We start from the raw sequence: 23091 nt of genomic DNA, 5'->3' as shown, positions 1-23091 counted from the left end.
GAATTTTATGGGTTTAAAAAATCAATGTGAAAATAAGACGATCAAATCTATTTTTACTTAATGTAAATATTGAGACATTTAGACCTCTTAGCACTTGGGTTTTCTGGGTAGCATCCTTTCCTTGGCTTTTATGCTTCTTTCCTCTGACAGCTTTATAAACAAAGGCTATTGCGCATTGTCTGGCCTGGCTCCCCGTTAATTTTACCTCGGATGTTTTGCCCTGTATTGGAGACCAAAATTCGGAATTTTGGGGGTATTTTCACTCAGGGTACAAGTAATACAGATGCATTTAGCACAATAACAGGATCATTATGAAAAGCACCAGGTAACTTTAGAAATATTTTATACTAGTTTTTTGTTCTTCCACTCTCATTCCTGCTCAGATGTTTTTGTTTGCATTATTTGTGTAAGTGTCTTCATTTCAGAGTGTTTTCTCACTTCTCTTTTAATCAGATGGGATAAATCAGGGAACAGAAACCATGCTGGTGTGGTACAAGAGTAGACAGACTTTCACACAACACAATGGTTACAAGGATAGTGGGGAACTACAATAAACACAGAGCTCTTGGATGAACAAGCACAAGTGTGTGAAGCTGCCATCCCTGTGTTCATGGGCATAGAGCAGAGGCTGGGTGATTAGAATCCAGAAGGCAGAGGAGTCAGGTTCAAACTTAACACTGTGAAGAGAAGGGGCTCCACGGTGGCACTGTGGCCACACCAAGGAATGATGAGCCTGGCTCTGGGACGCTGAGTAACTAAGGCTGGGGAGGTGCCTCTGCTGCCACTGCCAAGAGCTGTTGGGCAAGGCTGACAAGAGAGGCAGGCAGACAGGAAGGAGCAAGGTCCTTTCCCTGTTCCAGCCTCCCAGTCTGCTTTAGAGCTCCCTACCTACACAACATAAGCAATTGGAAGCCACTAAAATCAATAATCTGCCCTGGCTGGTCTGGCTCAGTAGGTTGAAGGGTTTTTCCATAAACTGAAAGTTTATGGGTTTGAATCCTGTTCAGGGCCCATATTCCTAGTTTGCAGGTTTGGCCTCTATTGGCACACATATTTTTCACATTTATGTTTCTCTGCTTCTCTCTCTCCCATCCCCTCTAACTAAGTACTCAATACAGATGTCCTTTTGTGAAGATTAAAAATAAAAATTAAGAGTCCAAATGTCCCAAATTGGTTAAGAAAAGTTGTAAAATGGATACCAGATGCTGGGGTCTCAAGTTTATCAATGAAGAACAACGTCCACTTCACTCATACTGAGAGTTCGTTAAGAGACACACACAAGAATTGCTTGAAAACACTAACAGGAAAGTTTAGATGGGATGGACAAAGAGTTTTGCTGAATCCTCACCTTGAAACAAACTTGCTAGCTACTCACAGGCAGCACTGTGAGCCACAGGCCTTCCCTCTGAGGTCCCTCTGAGCATCTCTGGATTCAGGGGGTAGCTGAGCACATAGGGTGGGGATTCAAATGTCACTGCAATTAGAAATGACTCTCCCCCCACAGTGCTCTCTCTTCTAAGGGCACTCTTGATATCTGCCTTCCTCAGGCTGCAGATGAGCGAGTTCACCTTAGGGTTGAAAAGTGTCAGAACAGGAAAAGGATCTCCTGCTGCTCCTCAGGATGGCGTGATGTTTGAGGGCCATGCACATGAGGATGGCACTGCCAAAACAGAGCCAACCATGCCCAGGTGGGAGGAGCAAGTGGAGAAGACCTTCCTGGAGCCATCTCCAGACTGGATCCTCAGGATGGTGAAGGGGGTGCACGTGGAGGACACCAGCACCAAGCATAGGGGCCCCACTAAAACAAACATGGAGACCGCAAAGAGGACAAGTTCATTGAGCCTAGTGTCAGCACAGGCCAATTTGAACACTGACAGGATTTCACAGAAGTGGTTGATTTTCTGAGGTCCATAAAAGGGCACCCTCAGAATGAGAGTAATGTAGACCAGAGCTGGGAGAAAGCTAAAACCCAGGACGTGGTGGCCAGGACCATTCACACTCTCCAGCTCATGATGACACTGACTGGAGTGGGTGGCAGAGGGCCACCTACCAATCACAGGACATCACCACTAACACATGCACTGTGTGAAAGCAAATGACAAATACAGGAAAGTCTAAGGATGCATGGACCAAAGGCAATGGTTTTCTTCTGCATCACCAGATTTGCCAGCATTTTAGGAACAATGCTTGAGGCATACACCAAGTCAACGATGGCGAGGTTGAGAGGAAGAAGTACATGGAGGTGTGCAGGTGGGAGGCCAGGCACAGGAGCCCCAGGATGACCCCACTGCCCTGCAGGGTGGCACTGTAGAATAGCAGGAAGAACCCAAAGAGGAAAACTTCAAGTTCTGGGTCAACCTGGAAGCCCAGCAGGATAACTTCTTGATCCATGTCCGATTATTTTCCATTTTATTTTGACTGATGGATACAAAGTTGCACTTAGGACAGAAACTTCACAGCTGAGAAGTAGAAAAGGAAAAAAATTGTGTGCTCATATATACTTAGAATTTACACCAAAAGCACAAATCAGGAAGTCATGGATTCAATCCCACCCACAGTCCTGGGATGCTGATCTGCAGATTTGGCTTTAGAGATATTCAGAAAGTTTAGATGTTACCCAATACCAAAAATTGACCAGTGTCACATAAAAATTGGGGTCTTTGGCTTCCGTTAAATAGCAGATTTGATACTCACTGGAATGTACTGTAAGCAATAACCAGCTGAAGCTCATGGAGATAAACAGATCCCTTCTCACTCACCACAACTTCTGTGAATCTCCATTTTCTCCCAGAAATTGAAGGTGAGTGACATTTAATTTTATCATAGCACTTACATGATTCATTGTGTTCCACAGTGTTAAGAAAAGATTGATGCTCAAAGTGAGTTGTTTAGTTCTCCTCTACTTGAAACCCATGAACGTGACAGATCACAATATAAAATGAAAACACCCAACTACACAGCCAGAGTTTAAAAAGGGGTAATTCTTCCATATACCACGAATGAATCAGACACATGGCACGCTCCTTCATGAAAGCAGAGTGTCACACCTGGAACTCAGCTCATGTGGAGTCCAGGAAAATTTTAGGAGACAAAGGACCAACACGGTTCCTCAAACCCAAGCACCTGGGATGGGGCTCACACAGACACAAGGATACACTTTTGAAAGTACAGTTTAGAGACACAAATACTAGATTGAGAGACTAAACATAGATATTATAAAATTTTGAGAGCAAAAGATAAAGAGAATGGTAAAGAAACATGGTGAAGAGACTTAACCAAATTCCATTACTAAGTTGAAACCAGAATAAAGTCCTTAATTTGCAAAAAAATCTTTCTGCTTAATGAGTGCAATAAAGATAAATGTATACTCAAAACTTTTTATAACTAAAGATGGCATATATCTTTATTATTTTTTTAATTTTATTTAGTTATTTTTCAAGTACAGTTTTTTGTCTACTTCTCCCATCGCAGCCCCCCCAGCCCCGTGCTCCCGACCTCCCTCCCATTTCCTGCCCCCAGTCCTCATCCCTGTGTCCTTCATAAATAAAAATGTACTCTGAGGGTGAATACCACAAATAAAAAATAAATTCTCAATGAATGGAATTTCTTAACAATGATCTCTTTGACTATCGTCTGTCTTCCATTCCCTACATTTCACTGTGTCCACACCTGCTAGAATGCCTATTCAAACAGTGGTGCAGGCAATGAACCTATCTTATGTCTCTTTTTAATTACCCTTTCAGATTGATTTCCCTTTTAGTGTCTTCACCCTGTGCTAGACATTTTCAAACTATATTCTAATTGCACACTTATTTATGACTGACACCTGGCTGACATTTGTTTCATCTGCCTAGCTTACAAAACATTTTTAAATAACTTCATTTTTGCTTTCTAAGATTTTAAAGGGAATTCTGTCTATGTCCATTGCTTGGTTTGATCCCTTAGGAATCCCTTTAGTGTTTCATCAGTGTTAGGGTATTTCAGAAAAGCTGCAATTTAATTTGCCTCTTAAGCAGTCTGTGTTCAACTATTTTACACAATCTATAATTCACAGGATTAAGAGGAAAATTAAAAGTTACCAAAAGTAAAATACAATTACATTTACAGGAACAACCATGCAGCTGACGGTGACTTCTGTCAATAGGAAAGGGTCTGAAAGAAATCAGCTACTACCTTCAGTGTTCCAAAAGGGATAAGCTGCTGTTTTACAGTTTGATACTGTCAAGAATACTCTGAGTGTATGAGAGCAAAGCGAGGCATTATTAAATATGCCAATATGGAGATATAAGGACCTACAGCTTGTCCATGAACAAATAAAATGTATTCCTCAATATAAACTCCAATGAACCCACAGGTAAAGCAATACATGAAAACAACAAAGAAACATAATTTAAAAACTATCTCGCCAAACTTTCTACCTATTCACTTAAAGTAATTACTGTGGTATTTTAAAAGGATGAAATTAAACCTTTTGGAATTAATAAGTAAACAGAGGAAGAGACGTTTGATCAGTAAAGACTGCTAAGATTCTTGATCAGAACTGGAACCCCAAGTGACTTTAAATTTGTTAGAATAATTCCTCAATTGGGATATTAACACTTAATATACCTCATTGAAATAGACATAGAAAATACTGTTTTCAAAAGTACATGACAAGTGAAAGACACTAAATGCATGATTAAGCCAAAAGCAGGTAGAAAGCAAAAAAAAAAAAAGGAGAAATAAAGAGGCAACTAAATTTTCCAATAGAGAACACAATACAGCTGGTATTAATAAATCTATGTATGTTGATTACCACAATAATGTAATAAAACACAGAGATAATTACAATAGGAGAAAAAGGCAAGGTACAAAGTCTTTACAAAAAGGACCCCTAAAATACCTAAATTCCCCTTCTTTCATCCTCTCTCCCTCGTTCTCACTCTCTCTCTCTTTCACACACACCCAAAAGATAAGATAAAATTATGAAAAAACATGTCTAGTCATAAAAAACGTGGTACTAGCATAATTGATATCACTTCAAAGCATTTTAGGCATATGGGAGCTATAACACGATAATAATAATAAAAAGAACAATCTCACAAAAAGAAAATTCAGGATCTAGCCCCAAAGACTTTTAACTATAAATTGACTCTTTTAGTCTGAGAAAGAGTGTCTCTCGAACCTTCAGAAACATTGTATTTAAAGGTGAAATATTAAAAGCCTTTTCTCTGAGTCAGAAAATGTATTCCACGAACACAATATCTATTGAATGTTAACTCAATAACTAGTCAGCAAGAAGACAAAAACAAGAAGTAAAGGGCAAAGGAATTGAAATGGAGAATATAAAATGTCATTATTCACAAAACACAATTGCCTATATAGTAAAAGCTACTCCAAGTGAACTACTGAAATTCATAAGCAAATTTATAAAAACTCTGAATTCAAAGTGAATGTGCAGAATTAAAAATGTATATATGACAATGAATTTGGAAATTCATAAAGATTCAAAATCTCCCCAAACTAGCCTATATACACTCAATGAAATTCAAGTCAGAATCCTACCAGTTGTATAATCATGTCGAAATTCATCTTTTTCTAAATATCACATAGGAAAATGCAAAAACTCAAGGATTACCAAAAGACCTTGGGAAGAAGGAATAAAGGAAGAGGAGTTAAACTACAGACTAGTAACATTTATCACAAAACCAACATAAATAAATCACTGGGGAACTGGGGCAAAGATAAACCAATACAGCAATGCAGCAGCTGGGGTGACTCGGAAGTTCAGACACACAAAGGCAGTGCCAGTGATTTCTGTGCAGACTGCCCAGTCCATCGGCTGCCCATGGAGAACACTCCAACCTGGCCACCACACATGAGGCCCCAGATGAATTTCAGGGGGGCTTTCATTCTAAATATGAAGGATAAACACACCTTCCAGGATACAACCTAGGGGACACAGAGTAGCAGCATCTCTCAAACAGATCCAAACAGAATAGACTGTCTCATGACAACCTTGTACACACAGGCTGGCTCCTCTATCATCTGTTTCAATAGTTTTAAAAGTTAAGAACAACACATTTTCACTTCAGCATCATTAGTTTTTAACACCATTTCTCAAAGTGACTTCAAAAGTAAAGAGAGTAAGAATGCATTTACATTTAGAATCTTGTATAGAACACATGTTTTCATGGATTAGTATGCAAGGTACAAAAGTGAAGCAGCAAAGCTGTTTTCCTAGAAGAAGAGTTTTACAGTACTTACACCAGCGAACGCTTCTCCTAAACTCTGATGAGTAGCAATGGCAGCCACATAATCCCATTCTAGGATCTGACAATGGGTCTCCCTGGGATCAGGACAGCCATCCATGGACAGGAAGCCTGAAATACCAAACCAGGAAAAGCGAATCAGGCGACTCTACCAGCTTCACTGACACATAAAAAATATAACGGGAGTTTTATCAAATTCCTATAAAATATTCTTGTTGCCACGTGTTAGCACCTCTGTACTGGGAAGGAAATAAAAGAAGGCTTTTTCAAGGAGGTGGTAAAAGCAGATGGTTCTCACATAGGAAGACATGAAGGAGAAATTGTGTAACAGCTGTAACTTCACCTTTCACTACAAAAGGAGGAAAGAGTATTAGATACTTTTGTTTGTTTGCTTTAAAGTTTTTTTTTCTTTTTTAAATTTATTTTGAGAGAGAGAGGGAGAAACATCAATGTGTGACTGCCTCTAACATGGCCCTCACTGGGGACTTGGTCCACAACACAGACATGTGCCCTAATTGGGAATCGGACCTTCAACCCTCTGGTTCACAGCCCACGCTCAATCCACTGAGCTACACCAGCCAGGGCTATTATGTGGCTTTTATGCCCCTTTCAGGTTGCTACCATGAGATAGGGACAGGTAGTGGAACCAGGCCCTCCCCACAAGTGTGACCAGGGAAGGGTTTTAACTAAGAGGAGTGAGATACCTAGGCTTTGACAGGTGGCATGTCAGATGCTACTCTGAGCACCACCCCACCCCTGCCAGGATACTACAATGAAAATGGTCTTCACAAACATGACTTTGTCTTCATTCTCACCCCGAGGACTAGTATCAATCATTTGTCCTGCTCTTCCGTTAGTCATTAACCAGTTTACACACTACGATTTCTATGTAGGAGGATACAGTTCAGTGTTTTCCTCAAGTTGGACAGGAATGCCCAGGAGGAAAAGAACTTGGAGCTAAAGCACCTACTGCTTCACGTGGGTCCCCAGAGTGATGAGTGACAGATGTTCTTTCTGTCCACACCATGAGGACAGGACTCAGGGGAGCTCAGGAGGCTTCTCCATGAGAGGGCTTCACACTCTGACCTCCTATAGCCCACCCATTCCCCAGACACGTACCTCTGGAGTCCAGGGAACAAATCACAAGGTCTCTTCCCACCATTCCATGTCTTCCCTACTGAGCAGAATGAACCTGCCCTTCTGTTCTCAACTCCAGCTTTGTTATCTGAGGGTGTGAGTGCATGTGAGTGTGGGAGTGACTGTGTGTGTGGAACTAGTAGAGAAGTGAGAACTCAGGAGAAATGTCAGGGTGGTCCTACTCAGCAGATTCCTGGCATGAAAATGTAACAGGTAGACAAGTCAGATGTTACAGGAGGTGTCACAGCACAATCCCACAGTCCCCGAGTATCTGGATTCTGAGCAGCTGATCTCGAGTGGAGCCCACCTCCGTACCCACAAGGAGAATGCTTTAAACTTCATGATGTGGTGTGTGTGGCCTCTATGGAACTTGTTAAGGCAAGCAGCTTGAAGGACTGGTTCCTGCCAAGGGAGTGAATCATCTTTGTCTTCAAAAAAATCATTTTCTGAAAAGTACTATTTTTATTTGGAAACTTATAGACATTAAAGCCCATTTCCTTATGTTTAAGGCTCTTTAAGAGACTTCAAGGACCTGGAGTTTGCTATCGTGAGTTTCGATTCAGTGGCCACTGATGTTCATACTGACCCGAAATATTAAACACTGATCTTGAACACTGCAGTTTGAGAAGAGGCCTGTCATGAGATATTAATTGAAGTCTAGGAGCATACAAAACACATTAAGTCACTGGGAGTGATGAGGTCCCAAAGAAAGTGCCTATTCAGGGAACATGCACAAAACCTCAATAGTCTTTATAGGAATATAATATAATAGGCAAGATTGTGAGTCCAGATATAACACAGGCAATCAAAGGAACAAGTAAAGACTTCAACATAAACAAAATGAAACATAAAAATCACATGACCACATCAACAGATGCTAAAAAGCATTTGCTAATGTACAGTACCCATTTATGATGAAAAAATTAGTGGGAATAGAGGAAGCATGCCTCAACATAATAAAGGCTATATAAGAGAAACCTAAACCCTACACCATACTCAATGGAAAAACTTTACAAGCTTTCTTCCTAAGGACCAAGAACAAGACAAAGGTGTCCACTTCTACCACCTTTATTCAACAGAATATGGAAACTTCAACACACGGCAATCAAACAAGAAAAAGAAATAAAAGGCATCCAAATTAGAAAGGAGGAAGTAAAACTGTCATTGTCTGCAGATGACATGATAGTGTACATAGAAAACCCTATAGTCTCCACCAAAAAACTGCTCGATCTAATAAGTCAATTTGAAAAATAGTGCGATGCAAAGTCGATATTCAGGTTGAAAGCATTTCTGTACACCAGCAATGAAATATCAGAAACAGAAACTAGAGGACAAAATCCTCTTTACCATAGCAACAAGAAACACAAAGTACCTAGGAATAAACTGAACCAAGGAGGTAAAGGACCTGTACTCAGAAAACTACACTGAAGAAAGTGTGGTTTCTTCAGTGTAAAACTCTGAAGAAAGAAATTAAGGAAGATACAAATAAATGGAAGCATATATGGTATTGATGGATTAGGAGAATTTACCCCATTAATATGTCCACACTACCTAAAGCAAGACATACATTCAGTGCAATCTCCATTAACAAACATAACAATGATATATTTCACAGATTTGAAACAAATATTTCAAAAATGTATATGGAACATAAAAACAACCCCAAATAGTCTCAGCAATCTTGAGAAAGAAGAACAAAGTGGGAGGGATCATAATATCTCATATCAAACTATATTACAAGGCCACTGTAATCAAAAGAGTCTGGCATTGGCATAAGAACAGATATATACGTCAAGGAAACAGGAGAAAGAGCCCACAAGTAAATCCATGCCTCTATGTCAACAATATTTGACAAAGGGGGCAGGAGCATAAAATGGAGTAAAAATACCCTCTTTAAGAAACAGTGTTGGGGAAACTGGAATGTTACATGAAAAAAAAAGTAAAACTAGACCACAAAGGTATAAACCATACACCAGAATTAACTCACAACGGACAAAAGATTTAAACACAAGCTGTGACATCATAAGATTCCTAGAGGTAACAGAGGCAGTAAAATTTCACATATCCATGCAGCAATATTTTTCCTGGTATGTCCTTCTAACCAAAGAAAATAAAGAAAAGAATAAACAAATGTGACTACATCAAATTAAAAAGCTTCTGTGTGCCTAAAAAAAATCATAAAAATGAAAAAGGGAGCCCTGGCTGTTGTAACAAAGTGGACTGAGCGCAGGCCTGGGAACCAGATAACCGAGGTTCGATTCCCAGGCAGGGCACATACCTGGATTGCAGGCCTGTTCCCTGCAGGCCAAATCCCAGCAGCGGACGCACAAAAGGCAACCATACATTGATATTTCTCTCCCTCCATCCTTCCCTTCCTCTCTAAAGATAAATAAATCTTTAAAAAAATGAAAAGGGAACCAATCATACGGGAAAACATACTTGCCAATGATACCTGAGACAAGGGTTTGATCTCCAAAATATATAAAGAACTCACAGGACTCACCACCAGGAAGGCAAACAATCCAATTAAATATGGGCAAAGGACCTGAACAGACACTTCTCCAAGGAAAACAAACAGAGGGCCTACAGGCATATGAAAGGATGCTCATCAGAGAGATTACATCTCTCTGATGGCTAGTAATCAGTACCCATCAGAGAGATGCAAATTGTAACCACAAGGAAATACTTCCTCACACCATTCAGAATGGCCATCCTTAACAAATCAACAAATAGAAAGTGCTGGCGAAGATGTGTTGGTAATGGAACCCTAGTGCACTGTTGGTAAGTTGCAACCTTGTGCAGCGCCTGTGAAAAACACTATGGAATTTCTTCGGAACATTAAAAATGGAACTGTCTTTGGATCTAGTCATTCCACTGCTGCAATTACATTCTAAGAAGCATAAAACACCAATTCAAAAGAACCTATAATCCTCAATGTTCATAGCAGCATTATTTGCAATAGCCATATGCTACAAACAGCCTACTGCACATGAGTAAATGAGTAGATTACAAAACTGTGACATTTACATAACAGAATACTATTTAGCTTAAAGAAAGAACAAACTCCTCCCTTTTATGACAACATGGATGGAACTGAAGAGGATTATGCTAACTGAAATAAGCCAGGCAGTGAAAGGCAGATACCATATGACCTCACCTGCAAGGGGAACCTCATGATCAAAACAAACAATAAAGCAAACAGAACCAAAGAATGACAACAAGGACCACACTGACAGCGACAAGAGAGGAAGTGGGAAGGTGATGAGAAGGGAAGGAAGGAAAAGGTCAAGTCAAGAAATATGTATAAATGACTCATGGACATGGACACCAGGGTGGGGACTGACTGTGGGAGCAACAGGGGTAAATTGAGGCAAGTCAAGTAAATACCAGTAAAAAAAAAAACTTCAAGTAACTGTAATTTATGTCAAAAAAGGAAATAAAGTTATAAAGAATGAAAATAAAATATTTCAATGAAGTATTACAATCTGCAAGAAAACAATTATTCATTCTGCAATGGCAACATATAATGGCTTCAGTGAAGAAAACATCAAATACAACACATGGCTATGCCCAACACAAAGGAGGACTAATGAACTCAAATGAAAATTAAAAGTATAAAACAAGCATAAAATGAAAATCTGGAGTTGAGTACGAAAGATGTGTTTGAAAGTGCTAAAAAGTATACTGACTTATGCTCAAGAGGAAAGAAACATTAAATGGGAAAAAAACTTCTGAAGATGTTATTTGAGAATTTCCCAACTGTGATGAAGAATATGCTCCCATGAGCACAGAAATCTCAGAAAATCGCAAGTAGGACACATTTACATACAACACCACCATCCTGCAATAGTATACTGACATTTCTGAAAACCAATGATAAAGTAAATATTCTCAAAACTCAGAAAAAATATTTATTATTACCTATTACCAACAGGAATCATTGCTTTAGCTGGAAAAAGGTACATCCTTTAGTGTCTTTTGCAGGCAACCCTGTTGGCAATGAAAACGTGGGTTTTGTTGGTTTGGTTGGCTTTGTTGATTTTTCTTGACTTGTACCTCTGTTTGAAAACATGTTTGTTTCATCTTAATTTTGGAACCATATTTTCCTGTATGTTAACTTTTAGATTGACAGTTGTTTTTTCAACACTTCACAGATCTTGCTCATTGACCTCTAAACTCCATAGTTCCCACTCAGCAGTCAGAAATTATTATTATTGCTGCATCCTTCATGGTACTACAGGGAGGACCCAGTTCCAGGGAGGCACCTGTACTCTAATTCCCTGCCTTGCAGAAGGGAAGGCTGGTCTCATAGGCCATTGCCATCAGGTCGACCTGGGACCTTAGGGACTGAAAGTGACTTTAAACCAGGGCTGGCTTCAGATCTCACCATTCAGCTGCCAATTCTGCCTCATTTTTCTCCTTTGGGAGTTTTACTTATCCTCTTTAAAGCCTAGTTATACATTTCAGAGTTACGGTTTTTAAAATGTTCTACCCAGTAGTTTTAGGTGCTTTCTCCTAGCATGGTTTTCAGGCTGGCCACTATGCTCTCTTGCCACTGTTTCTATACCAGAAATCCCAGAAGTAACCTACCTGGGGATGGAGTTAAATACCAGCTACTTCCCTTCACAAATGAGTACTTGATGCAAACAGAGCTGCACTATAAGGATGCAAGCGCCCTTCCCATTACCTCCCCCAAAAAACAGTTATTCCTGTGATGCATGTTCCTCACTGTGCCCCTTCCTCCTGTTCCACTGCCTGCCTTGTGTTATTTCATGGGATGCTTATCACCTCCCTCTGCCAAATGTCTTGTCTTCTTCTTTGATCTATATCTCGGTTTCCACTTTCTTGGAATCTCCATTATTCTAGTTCATAATCTTTTCTAGTATATACATACTCAGATTCATAAACCTCTATTGGTTTCAGAGATTTTCTGCTTTTAAAACTATAATTTTCAAAAACTTTACACTTGTCAAATAGACAATACATTATATATGTATATTTGTTAAAGAGACAATTCATCAGAGTTGGATGTCAAACATCAAATATGCACAGAGAAGAAAAACATTTTCTTTATTATCTCTGTGAGTTTTCCCTCAATAATTGTGTGGTATACATATGGCATTACTAACCTTCTTTTTTCATGTACTATGAATTGTAAATATTTGCAAGCCAATAAATACACAACAAAACCTGACTTTTTTACTTTTCTCCTACTATTGGAAGTCTTAAATGTTTTCTTTTCTTAATTTTATTATTTTATTTTTTTCTCAATAATTTTATTTAGTTATTTTTCAAGGCAATCTTAAATGTTTTCCATATTTAACTACTACAAACTAACACTACACAGAAGACTCTTTGCTCACATAATTATTTCCACAGATAAATTCTTTAAATGGGAATTACTGGCAACTCACTTCCAATGTTCATCTCTGCTATTATGTAGAGATGTCCTGGGCAGAACTGTCCTGGGCAAAAAAAAGCACTCTGTGGTATTTACCTATTTTCTCAAAGCTTTACCATGAAATAGAAAGAAGACTCATAGACAGAGAGCAGACTGACAGGTATCAGAGGAAAGGGACTTAGGGGGCTGGGTTAAAAAGTTGAAGGGACTAAGCAAAAACAAATAAATACATTAAAGCCATAGACACAGACAACAGTATGCTGATTACCAGAGGGAGGAGTAGGGGGAGGTAGAAGAGGGTAAAAAGGAGCAATAAATGGTGATGGAAGGACACTTGACTCAGCGTGGTGAACACACATTACAATATACCAATGATGTGTTACAGAACTGTACAGCTGAAACCTATGTAATTTTATTTTTCTTTAAATTTTATGTATTTCTTTTTACACAGAAGGAAAGAGAGGGAGAGAAACATCAATGTGTGGTTCCCTCTTGTGTGTCCCCTACTGGGGACCTAACCCACAACCCTGGCATGTGTCCAGATTGGGAATTGAACCAGTGACCCTTTGGTTCTCAGGCCAGCACTCAATCCACTTACTCACATCAGCCAGGGCTGAAACCTATATAGTTTTATTAACCAATTGTATCTTCTTTTTATTCTAATATATACTATTATATTTGTCTTGATAATTTGAGGAATTATTTTTAAAGTGTCTGACAATGTTTACAAACACACTTAAATGTTGTGTTCCAATTATGCTTGGTCTTTTTTTTTTCCTTAACCTTTTGAAACACTTTGGGAAACAAACTAAGTTGTTAAAATACTTCATTCAGAGGAGACTTCTAGTTAGAAATTGGGGGTTTAATAAAGGCTACTGACAGGTGACTGGACTGGCAGTCTTCCTCCTCAGAAAGGCCTCTCTTCCAGTTCCCCACTGTGAACGCATCACCAGGTGGCCTTACAGAGCTGATTTGCTGCTGGAGCTGGAGCCGACTTTCTCTGGGTTTAAAGGCAAATCTACTTACACGTACATGGACCAATGTGCACGGTGCATCAGTAAGTGAATGAGCAAAGCTGCATAGCATCTGCTGTGGCCCCCAAATTGCCACACTGACACCTTTGAGTGAACTCCTCCCCATGACTAGAGAACTGTTTTTGCAACTGATTTGGAAAATGAACATGAATTCCTCTGAACATTTCTAAGAACTTTTTATGGTTGTTCAAGTACAGTTCTTTGCCTTTACCCCCAGAACACTTCCTACCAGCCCAGCCCTCCCCACGTCCTTCCCTTGTTTCTACCTCCCCATGTTATTATCCATGTGTCCTTTATCATTGTTCCTGTAAGCCCTTCGCCCTTTTCTCCCATTATCCCCTGCCTTCTTTCCTCTGCTCATTGTCAGCCTGTTCTCAGTTTCAATGTCCTTGCTTGTATTTTGCTTGCTTGTTCATTTGTTGATTAGGTTAAAGTTAAAGGTGAGATCACACAGTATGTGTCTCTCACCACCTGGCTTATTTCACTCGGTGTAATGCTTTCCAGTTCCATCCATGCTGTCACAGAGGGTAGGGGCCCGTTCTTTCTTTCTGTTCAATGGAATTCCATGGTGTAAATGTCCCACAGTTTTTTGATCCATTCATTTACACACGGGCACTTAGGTAGCTTCCAACACTTGGCTATTGTAAATTGTACTGAAATCAAGCAACAAAGTTCATATGGATTCATTTCAATTTCATGTCTAAACACTAAAGCATGATCTATTAAAAAAAACTGACCAGCTTGCAGAACACTTCCTCAATCACTCTATATCTGCTTTTCATAACTAATATGGAACTTTTGGCTCCAAACCTACAAAAGTCACAACATTCAGGCTTTGTCTAAAGAAACTTCTCTACATTCATGATATTTCATGAATGCATCAAGATCTATAACTCTGGGACTTAAGCCTTAAGGCAGACACCTTAAGTGAATTTATTCTATATATACTAAATGTAAACTCCAAAGAATTTCAGTATAACGCATCAGCTTGCGCATCTAGCAATAGCAGAACTTGGTAAAAATCCTGGCTTTATCTAAATTGAAAACAATTGATTTCAACCTCTTTTTTTCTTTTCTTTAACATAGTAATGTCTATATACATAGCAGACTTCCTTATAAAACAAAAGCTTTGTAAGAAAAAAATCTTTATTTTTTCCTGTTTAAAAACTCTTCACACACACACACATTATTTTAAAAGCAAATATTTTCTTTTGTCCCATTTTAAGTGCTCAGGTTGAATTTCACATATAAGTTGAGGACAGGTTTTACAAACTCTCTTTAAAATAGATGTTTTACTCAATGAAAAAGAAGTAGAACACCTGAATAGACCAATAACAGCAAAAGAAATTGAAGCAGTAATCAAAAAACTCCCATCACACAAAAGCCCTGGACCAGATGGATTCACAGGAGAATTCTACAAAGCATTTAAGGAAGAGCTAACCCCCATTCTTCACAGACTATTCCAAAAAATCCAAAAGGATGGAAAACTCCCTAACTCCTTTTATGAAGCCAGCATCATCCTAATTCCAAAACCAGATAGAGACACAACAAAGAAAGAAAACTTCAGGCCAATATCGCTGATGAACATAGACGCTAAAATCCTCAACAAAATATTAGCAAATCGCATCCAACAATATATCCAAAAGATTATACACCCTGACCAAGTGGGATTCATCCCAGGGATGCAAGGATGGTTCAACATTCGCAAAACAGTAAATGTAATTCATCACATAAACAAAAGCAAAGACAAAAACCACATGATCATATCAATAGACGCAGAAAAAGCTTTCGATAAGGTACAACACCCATTTATGATAAAAACACTCAGCAAAATGGGAATAGAGGGAACATTCCTCAATATAATAAAGGCCATTTATGAGAAACCTACAGCCAATATCATACTCAATGGACAAAAACTAAAATCTTTTCCACTAAGATCAGGAACAAGACAAGGATGTCCACTTTCACCACTCCTATTCAATATAGTATTAGAAGTTTTGGCCACAGCGATCAGGCAGGAAAAGGAAATAAAAGGCATCCAAATAGGAAAGGAGGAAACAAAATTGTCACTGTTTGCAGATGACATGATAGTGTACATGGAAAATCCTATAGACTCTACCCAAAAACTGCTCAAACTAATTAATGAATTTGGCAAAACAGCAGGATACAAAGTCAATATCCAGAAATCAAAGGCATTTTTGTATACAAACAATGAATCAGCAGAAGCAGAAATCAAGGAAAAAAATCCCATTCGATATAGCAAAAAGAAAAATAAAATATCTGGGAATAAACCTAACCAAAGAGGTAAAAGACCTGTATGCAGAAAACTACACAGCACTGAAGAAAGAAATCAAGGAAGACACAAACAAATGGAAACATATACCGTGTTCATGGATTGGAAGAATTAACATCATCAAAATGTCCATACTACCCAAAGCAATATACAGATTCAATGCAATACCTATTAAAGTACCAATGGCGTATTTCACAGACATAGAACAAACACTTCAAAAATTTATATGGAATCATAAACGAGCCCGAATAGCAGCTGCTCTTTTGAGAAAGAAGAACAAAGTAGGAGGGATCACAATACCTGATATCAAACTGTATTACAAGGCCACTGTAATCAAAACAGCCTGGTACTGGCATAAAAACAGGCACATAGACCAATGGAACAGAACAGAGAGCCCAGAAATCAACCCAACCCTCTACAGTCAATTAATATTCGACAAAGGGGGCAGTAACATAAAATGGAGTAAAGATAGCCTCTTCAGCAAATGGTGTTGGGAGAACTGGACAGCTACGTGCAAAAAAATGAAACTTGAGCACCAACTTACACCATACACCAAAAATAAATTCAAGGTGGATAAAAGACTTAAATATAAGCCATGACACCATTAAAGTCCTAGAGGAGAACATTGGCAAGAAAATCTCAGATATTCCACGCAGCAACATTTTTACGGATATGTGCCCTAGAGCAAGGAATATAAAGGAAAGAATAAACAAATGGGATCTCATCAAAATAAAAAGCTTCTGCATGGCTAAAGAAAACAGTATTAAATTAAAAAGACAACCAACTGTATGGGAAAACATATTTGCCAATGATACCTCAGACAAAGGTTTAATCTCCAAAATATACAAAGAACTTACACGACTCCACTCTAGGAAGACATCGAACCCAATTAAAAAATGGGAAAAGGACTTGAACAGACACTTCTCTAAAGAGGACATACAGAATATCCAGAGACACATGAAGAGATGCTCAATATCGTTAGCTATCAGAGAGATGCAAATTAAAACCACAATGAGATACCACTTTACACCAGTCAGGATGGCTATAATAGACAAAGCAACAAACAACAAATGTTGGAGAGGGTGTGGGGAAAAGGGGGACCTTGGTTCACTGTTGGTGGGATTGTAGACTGGTACAACCATTATGGAAAACAGTATGGAATTTTCTCAGAAAAATAAAAATTGACCTGCCTTTTGACCCAGCAATTCCACTGCTAGGATTATACCCCAAGAATCCTAAAACATCAATTTCAAAGAACCTATGCACCACAATGTTCATAGCAGCACAATTTACAATAGCCAAGAGTTGGAAGCAACCTAGGTGCCCATCAGTAAATGAATGGATCCAAAAATTGTGGTACATATACACCATGGAATTTTATGCAGCAGAGAGAAAGAAGGAACTACTACCTTTTGCAACAACATGGATGGAACTGGAAAGCATTATGCTGAGTGAAATAGGCCAGGCATTGAAGGACAAATACCATATGATCTCACCTTTGACAGGAAGCTAAAGAATAAAACAAACAAGCAAACAGAATAAAAACAAAGACACTGAAATAGAGAACAAGTGGGCAGCGACCAGAGGGGAGAGGGAAGGGAACTTAAGGGGAAAAAGGGGGGAGGGATTTTGAGGAACAAGTATGAAAGACACAGAGATGAGGACTGGGGGGGGGGGATGGGAGGGAGGGGGGAGACCGGGCCGGGGGGGGGGGGGAAGAGGAGAAAAAAAAATGTACTTGAAAAGTAACTAAATAAAATTTAAAAAAATAAAAAATAAAATATATATATATATATATACCTTAAAAAAAAATAGATGTTTTAGGATTCTTACGATATAATCCTAGCAGGGGAATTGCTGGGTCAAAAGGCAGGTTGATTTTTATTTTTCTGACAAAATTCCAAATGTTCATGGCAGCACAGTTTACAATAGCCAAGAGTTGGAAGCAACCTAGGTGCCCATCAGTAAATGAATGGATCAAAAAATTGTGGTACATATACACAATGGAATTCTAGGCAGCAGAGAGAAAGAAGGAGCTACTACCCTTTGCAACAACATGGATGGAACTGGAAAGCATTATGCTGAGTGAAATAGGCCAGGTGTTGAAAGACAAATACCATATGATCTCACCTTTCACATGAAGCTAAACAACAAAATAAACAAGCAAGCAGAGTAAAAACAAACACACTGAAATAGAGAACAAGGGGACAGTGACCAGAGGGGAGAGGGAAGGGAAGTTAAGGAGAAAAAGGGGGAGGAATTTGGAGGAACAAGTATGAAAGACACAGGGACAAGAACTAAGGGGGGTGGAAATGGGAGGGAGGTGGGGAGCACGGGGCAGGGTGGGCTGGGATGGGAGAAATAGACAGAAAACTGTACTTGAAAAATAACTAAATAAAAATTAAAAAAATAAAATAAAATATCTAAAAACTCTCTTTATATATCATTTCCCAAAACCTCTTAAACTGTGTTCTATTATTGCATAATTGTGTTCGATTTTACATTTGACTAATATGGTTATTTAACTCACCTGACATCTCTTATTTGAAAGAGCAAATTATAACTGATAATTTATAGTCTCAGATCATCAGTCAAACAGTCATCACAGCAATTACACAGTCTGCTCTTATTTTGAGAATTTCTATGTTTTGGTAATTTCCCATAGACTACAAGTAACCAAACCAATGAGAGATGTTAATTCTGCCAAGGACTCTCAGCCACATCCATTCTGCCTTCTCCTCTCGTCCCCACCATCCCGGATCTCCACCTACACTGCAAAGGCAAGAAACACAGCAGCAGAAAAACTTCCAGTGTGTCTGTGTTTCACCGGACATCCTCCAGGGTTCTCTCTCCTTGTTGTCAGTGCCATCAGAGTTACACCCTTAATCTTCTCTCCCTTCAAGGCCTGGCACATGGTCTTCCTAACTAAATTTCTTGATGCCTCAGAAAACATCACTGTCACAGACATATGCAACAAAACAAACGAATATATTAAATGTAAACCAATTTTTGAAGATGACAGCTGGGAAATTTAAAATATTCCATAATTACTATGTAATCACTCTCATCTCCTATATTTTATATATTCTGTCAATACCTTGGGTTATTCAATACAATTTTGTTGTCAAATTCTGATTGCGGAATACATAAATTTATTTCATCTTATTCAGAATATCTCTCATGACCATATCACAAGTGTGCACACCATGCAGAGACCTGGCAGAGGGGCTCATTCCCTTGTGCAGCACCCTCAGAGGGAGGGACAAGAATGGGCTTTCTCCAAAGGTTGTAACAGGAGAACATCAAGAACACGCAAAGGATGCCCTGGCACAAGAATATCCCTATGTATCCTGTGTATGTCTTGGGTGAGGTGACCTCTTGGGTCCCTGGAAGCTCGGTTACTTTTTGACTCTGAGGCTCTCACAAAGGTCTCACTTTATCAGCCTCCTTTTCAGAGCAGCTTTGACTTCTCTGTTCCTCAGACTGTAGATCAGGGGATTCAGCATGGGATTGAAAACACTATGAAACAGGAGGAGGTATTTTTTCTGCTCCTGTGAATCTCCATGTTGAGGTCCAACATACATGATAATGGCTGTGCCATAAAAGAGCCCCACCACACACAGGTGGGAGGAGCAGGTGGAGAAAGCTTTCCGGCGCCCCTGCACTGACTGGATCTTCACGACTGCCCATACAATGTGACCATAAGAGACCAAAATTGAGGACAGTGGTCCCACCAGCACCAATGTTGCCACGGCCAAAACCACAAACTTTTCAAAGTGTGTATCTCCACAGGCCAGTTTGAGAACGGCAAGAATTTCACAGAAAAAGTGGTTCACTTTCTGGGGCCCACAGAAGGGCAATGGTAACAGTAACACCATATCTACTAGGGAGAGGAGAACTGCTAAAGTCCAGAAAGAAACTGCAAGGGTTATGCAGACTCTCCAGCTCATGATGGTAGAATACCGAAGGGGCAGGCAGATGGCCACGTACCTGTCGAAGGACATCACCACAAGCAAGATACATTCAGTGTGAGCAAAAATCAAGAAGAGGAAGGTCTGTGTCATGCAGCCAGCAAAGGAGATGGGCTGGGCTGGGCTCAGGAGGTTGACCAGCATCTGGGGCACCGTGTTGCAGGCATAGGCTATGTCCACAGTGGCCAGGTGGGAGAGGAAGAAGTACATGGGGGTGTGCAGTCGGGGGTCCAGTGAGATGAGCACCAGGATGACCCCATTGCCCAGCAGGGTGAATGCATAGAACACGGAGAAGACCCCAAACAGGAGCATCTGTATCCCTGGGCTGCGTGGGAATCCCACTAGGAGGAACTCTGTGACAGAGGTCTGGTTGCCCCCCATTGTCCTGGGAAAGAGACAAGAGAGAGAGCTCGTCAAGTCTCAGTGCCTGAGGGACGTGTTTAACATGGTAGACCTGTGCGTGTCACCGTTTCTTCCTTCAGAAAACATCTTCAGTGACACTTCTGTCTGTTCGTCACTAAGTGAATTCTACACACTGCAAATGACGCAGAAAAATTTTTTTCACCTTTTTAATTAAATGCTAGTGTTTCATACTGTTCAGTCAATCTTACCTTTATTTTAAAGTTCCACCACAGATCCAACATGGTAACAAGCCCACTGCCTCCTTAACAGTGGACACTTTCCTCAGTCAGCAGGACTGCTTTGGGGTCCTGCCTGGGAGGAGTCCTGACCCCCAGTGCACACACGGACGCACACACGGGATGGGGCTGTGGGCCTGTATCTGCACCCACACAGGAGGGTGGGAAGAAGGATGAGGAGCCTGTGGGAGATCTTCCTATCAGGGGATCTCACAGATTTGTGCCTTCATTAGATGACTTGTGTTAACCTTGTAATTTTTACTGGTAGCATCATCTTGAATTAAGTTGAGAGCATGGCAGGCAGACTGCCACCACTTTAGCTGGATTTAGAGAGAGAAGTTCGTCTTTTGACTTTTGTATCCACAGTTGTTCTATTCTCATCATGCTGTTTCATGGCGAAATATTACCTGTGACACACTTATTTCCATATGGATATTCATACTGTCTGTTGTGTGGATCAAGTATACGGTATGTATATAGTTACATACACATATCCTATACACATAGGTACTTCAAAAATTATTATGTACAATTTTGCATGGCACTTGCTATTTTGATATTATTTTATACTGTACTTCACTAGTAAAATGCTGGTTGAATGATTTCTTGTGGGGTCATAGTCTGGGATTTAAAACTACTGCTCAATATCCAAAACTAGAGCTAAAGTTCTAACTATACACTCATACCATTACAACCTTTAACAAATTTTATAGCTTAACTCTGACATGAAAACATTATTCATCATGAATCCTTACTTTCTTTTTTTTAATTTTATTTATTTTTCAAGTACAGTTTTTTTGTCTATTTCTCCCTTCCCAGCCCCACCTGCCCCGTCTCCCAACGTCACTCCCATTTCCCCCACCCAGTCCTCATCCCTGTGTCTTTCATACTTGTTCCTCAAAATCCCTCCCCATTTTTCCCCTTAAATTCCCTTCCCTCTCCCCTCTGGCCGCTCTCCACATGTTTTCTATTTCAGTGTGTTTGGTTTTATTCTGTTTGCTTGTTTGTTTTGTTGTTTGGCTTCCTGTTAAAGGTGAGATCATATGGTATTTGTCTTTCAATGCCTGGCCTATTTCACTCAGCATAATGCTTTCCAGTTCCATCCATGTTGTTGCAAAGGGTAGTAGCTCCTTCTTTCTCTTTGCTGCATAGAATTCCATTGTGTATATGAACCACAGTTTTTTGATCCATTCATTTACTGATGGGCACCTAGGTTGCTTGCAACTCTTGGCTATTGTAAATTGTTCTGTTATGAACATTGTGGTGCACAGGTTCTTTGAAATTGATGTTTTAGGAATGAATCTTTACTTTCTGTGGTTTATCAATCTTTCACTTGTGGGAATTCTGAGGTTGACTTGTAAATTTAAACCACTGCTTCTGTTTCCTTGTCTGCCTGACTCCATATCCTTCTTCAGTCCAGAATCCATCTGAATTTCACTAAAATAAGAATCTCACAAAAACTCATAATTGTGTTCCTATATCAATTTTCCATTCATATTTACTCCTAAGTTAATATTTGCAAGGTGTTAGAAGAAAAAGGTGTGAAGGTTTCACCCTGCTTGAAAAGAAGAATCAAAATTCACAACACAAACATTGGGAGATGATTTTTCTCTTACTCCAAGAAACAATGCCATAACAGGTAGAATCACCTTTCTGAAGAATACTGGTTGTTTTAGTAGGACCAAGCTTTGTGTCAGGGAGTGCTTTAACTCAAAGGTTTAGATTCCCATGTTATAGGAGAAGGCAAGCTAGAAATATGTTCAGGTCTCTTTCAGCTGCAGGACTCACTGGCTTTAAATGTACACAAAACTGTTAGCTGATTTTATTTCAGCTTTGTTCCACCTTTAGAGTGAATGAAGACAGCAGTGCTATCTCTAAAATGTCCTAGGATGAAGGACACAATTAACTAAAGCAGAAGGACCAGTGACTGTCATCTCATCTTCCTCCTACCTGGTGCACATAGTTAAAAATATACAACAAAAATCCACAGGCATTTACCAAACATACTGCATGTCTGTTCAAATGTCTTGGCTGAGGACATACAACACAACTCCTATCTGCTGGTGTACAGAACCTGCTTGGAGTGACAGGTCTCTTAAAAGGAATCAAAAATGATAATTTCCTTATTCAAATAAGTCATCAAGTGGATTTTCACTTTTAAAAATAACATCTTCAGGCCCTGGCTGGTGTAGCTCAGTGGATTGAGCACAGGCCTGCGAACCAGAGGATCGCAGTTCAATTCCACAGTCAGGGCACATGTCTGGGTTGCAGGCCAGTTCCCTGCAGGCCAGTTCCCAGCAGGGGACGCACGAAAGGCAACCATACATTGATGTTTCTCTCCCTCTCTCCTTCCCCTCTAAAGAGAT

General features: G+C 39.7%; 1 protein-coding gene and 1 pseudogene across 1 annotated transcript; both read right to left on the bottom strand.

Annotated features, from left to right (window-relative positions):
* Positions 1-1367: 1367 nt before the first annotated feature.
* Positions 1368-7413, bottom strand: LOC119064570 (olfactory receptor 2A12-like; annotated as a pseudogene).
* A 12117-nt stretch (positions 7414-19530) lies between these two features.
* Positions 19531-20483, bottom strand: LOC119044036 (olfactory receptor 13). The gene has a single exon (XM_037138252.2). The coding sequence runs from the start codon at positions 20466-20468 to the stop codon at positions 19548-19550; it is 921 nt and encodes a 306-aa protein (XP_036994147.2). The 5' UTR covers positions 20469-20483; the 3' UTR covers positions 19531-19547.
* Positions 20484-23091: the final 2608 nt, after the last annotated feature.

Source organism: Artibeus jamaicensis, unplaced genomic scaffold (assembly GCF_021234435.1).
Source record: "Artibeus jamaicensis isolate MK-2021 breed Jamaican fruit bat unplaced genomic scaffold, CSHL_Jam_final contig_1044, whole genome shotgun sequence".
Lineage (NCBI taxonomy): Eukaryota > Metazoa > Chordata > Mammalia > Chiroptera > Phyllostomidae > Artibeus > Artibeus jamaicensis.
Note: the sequence above shows the minus strand (reverse complement) of the source record. Positions and strands in the feature narration are given on the sequence as shown.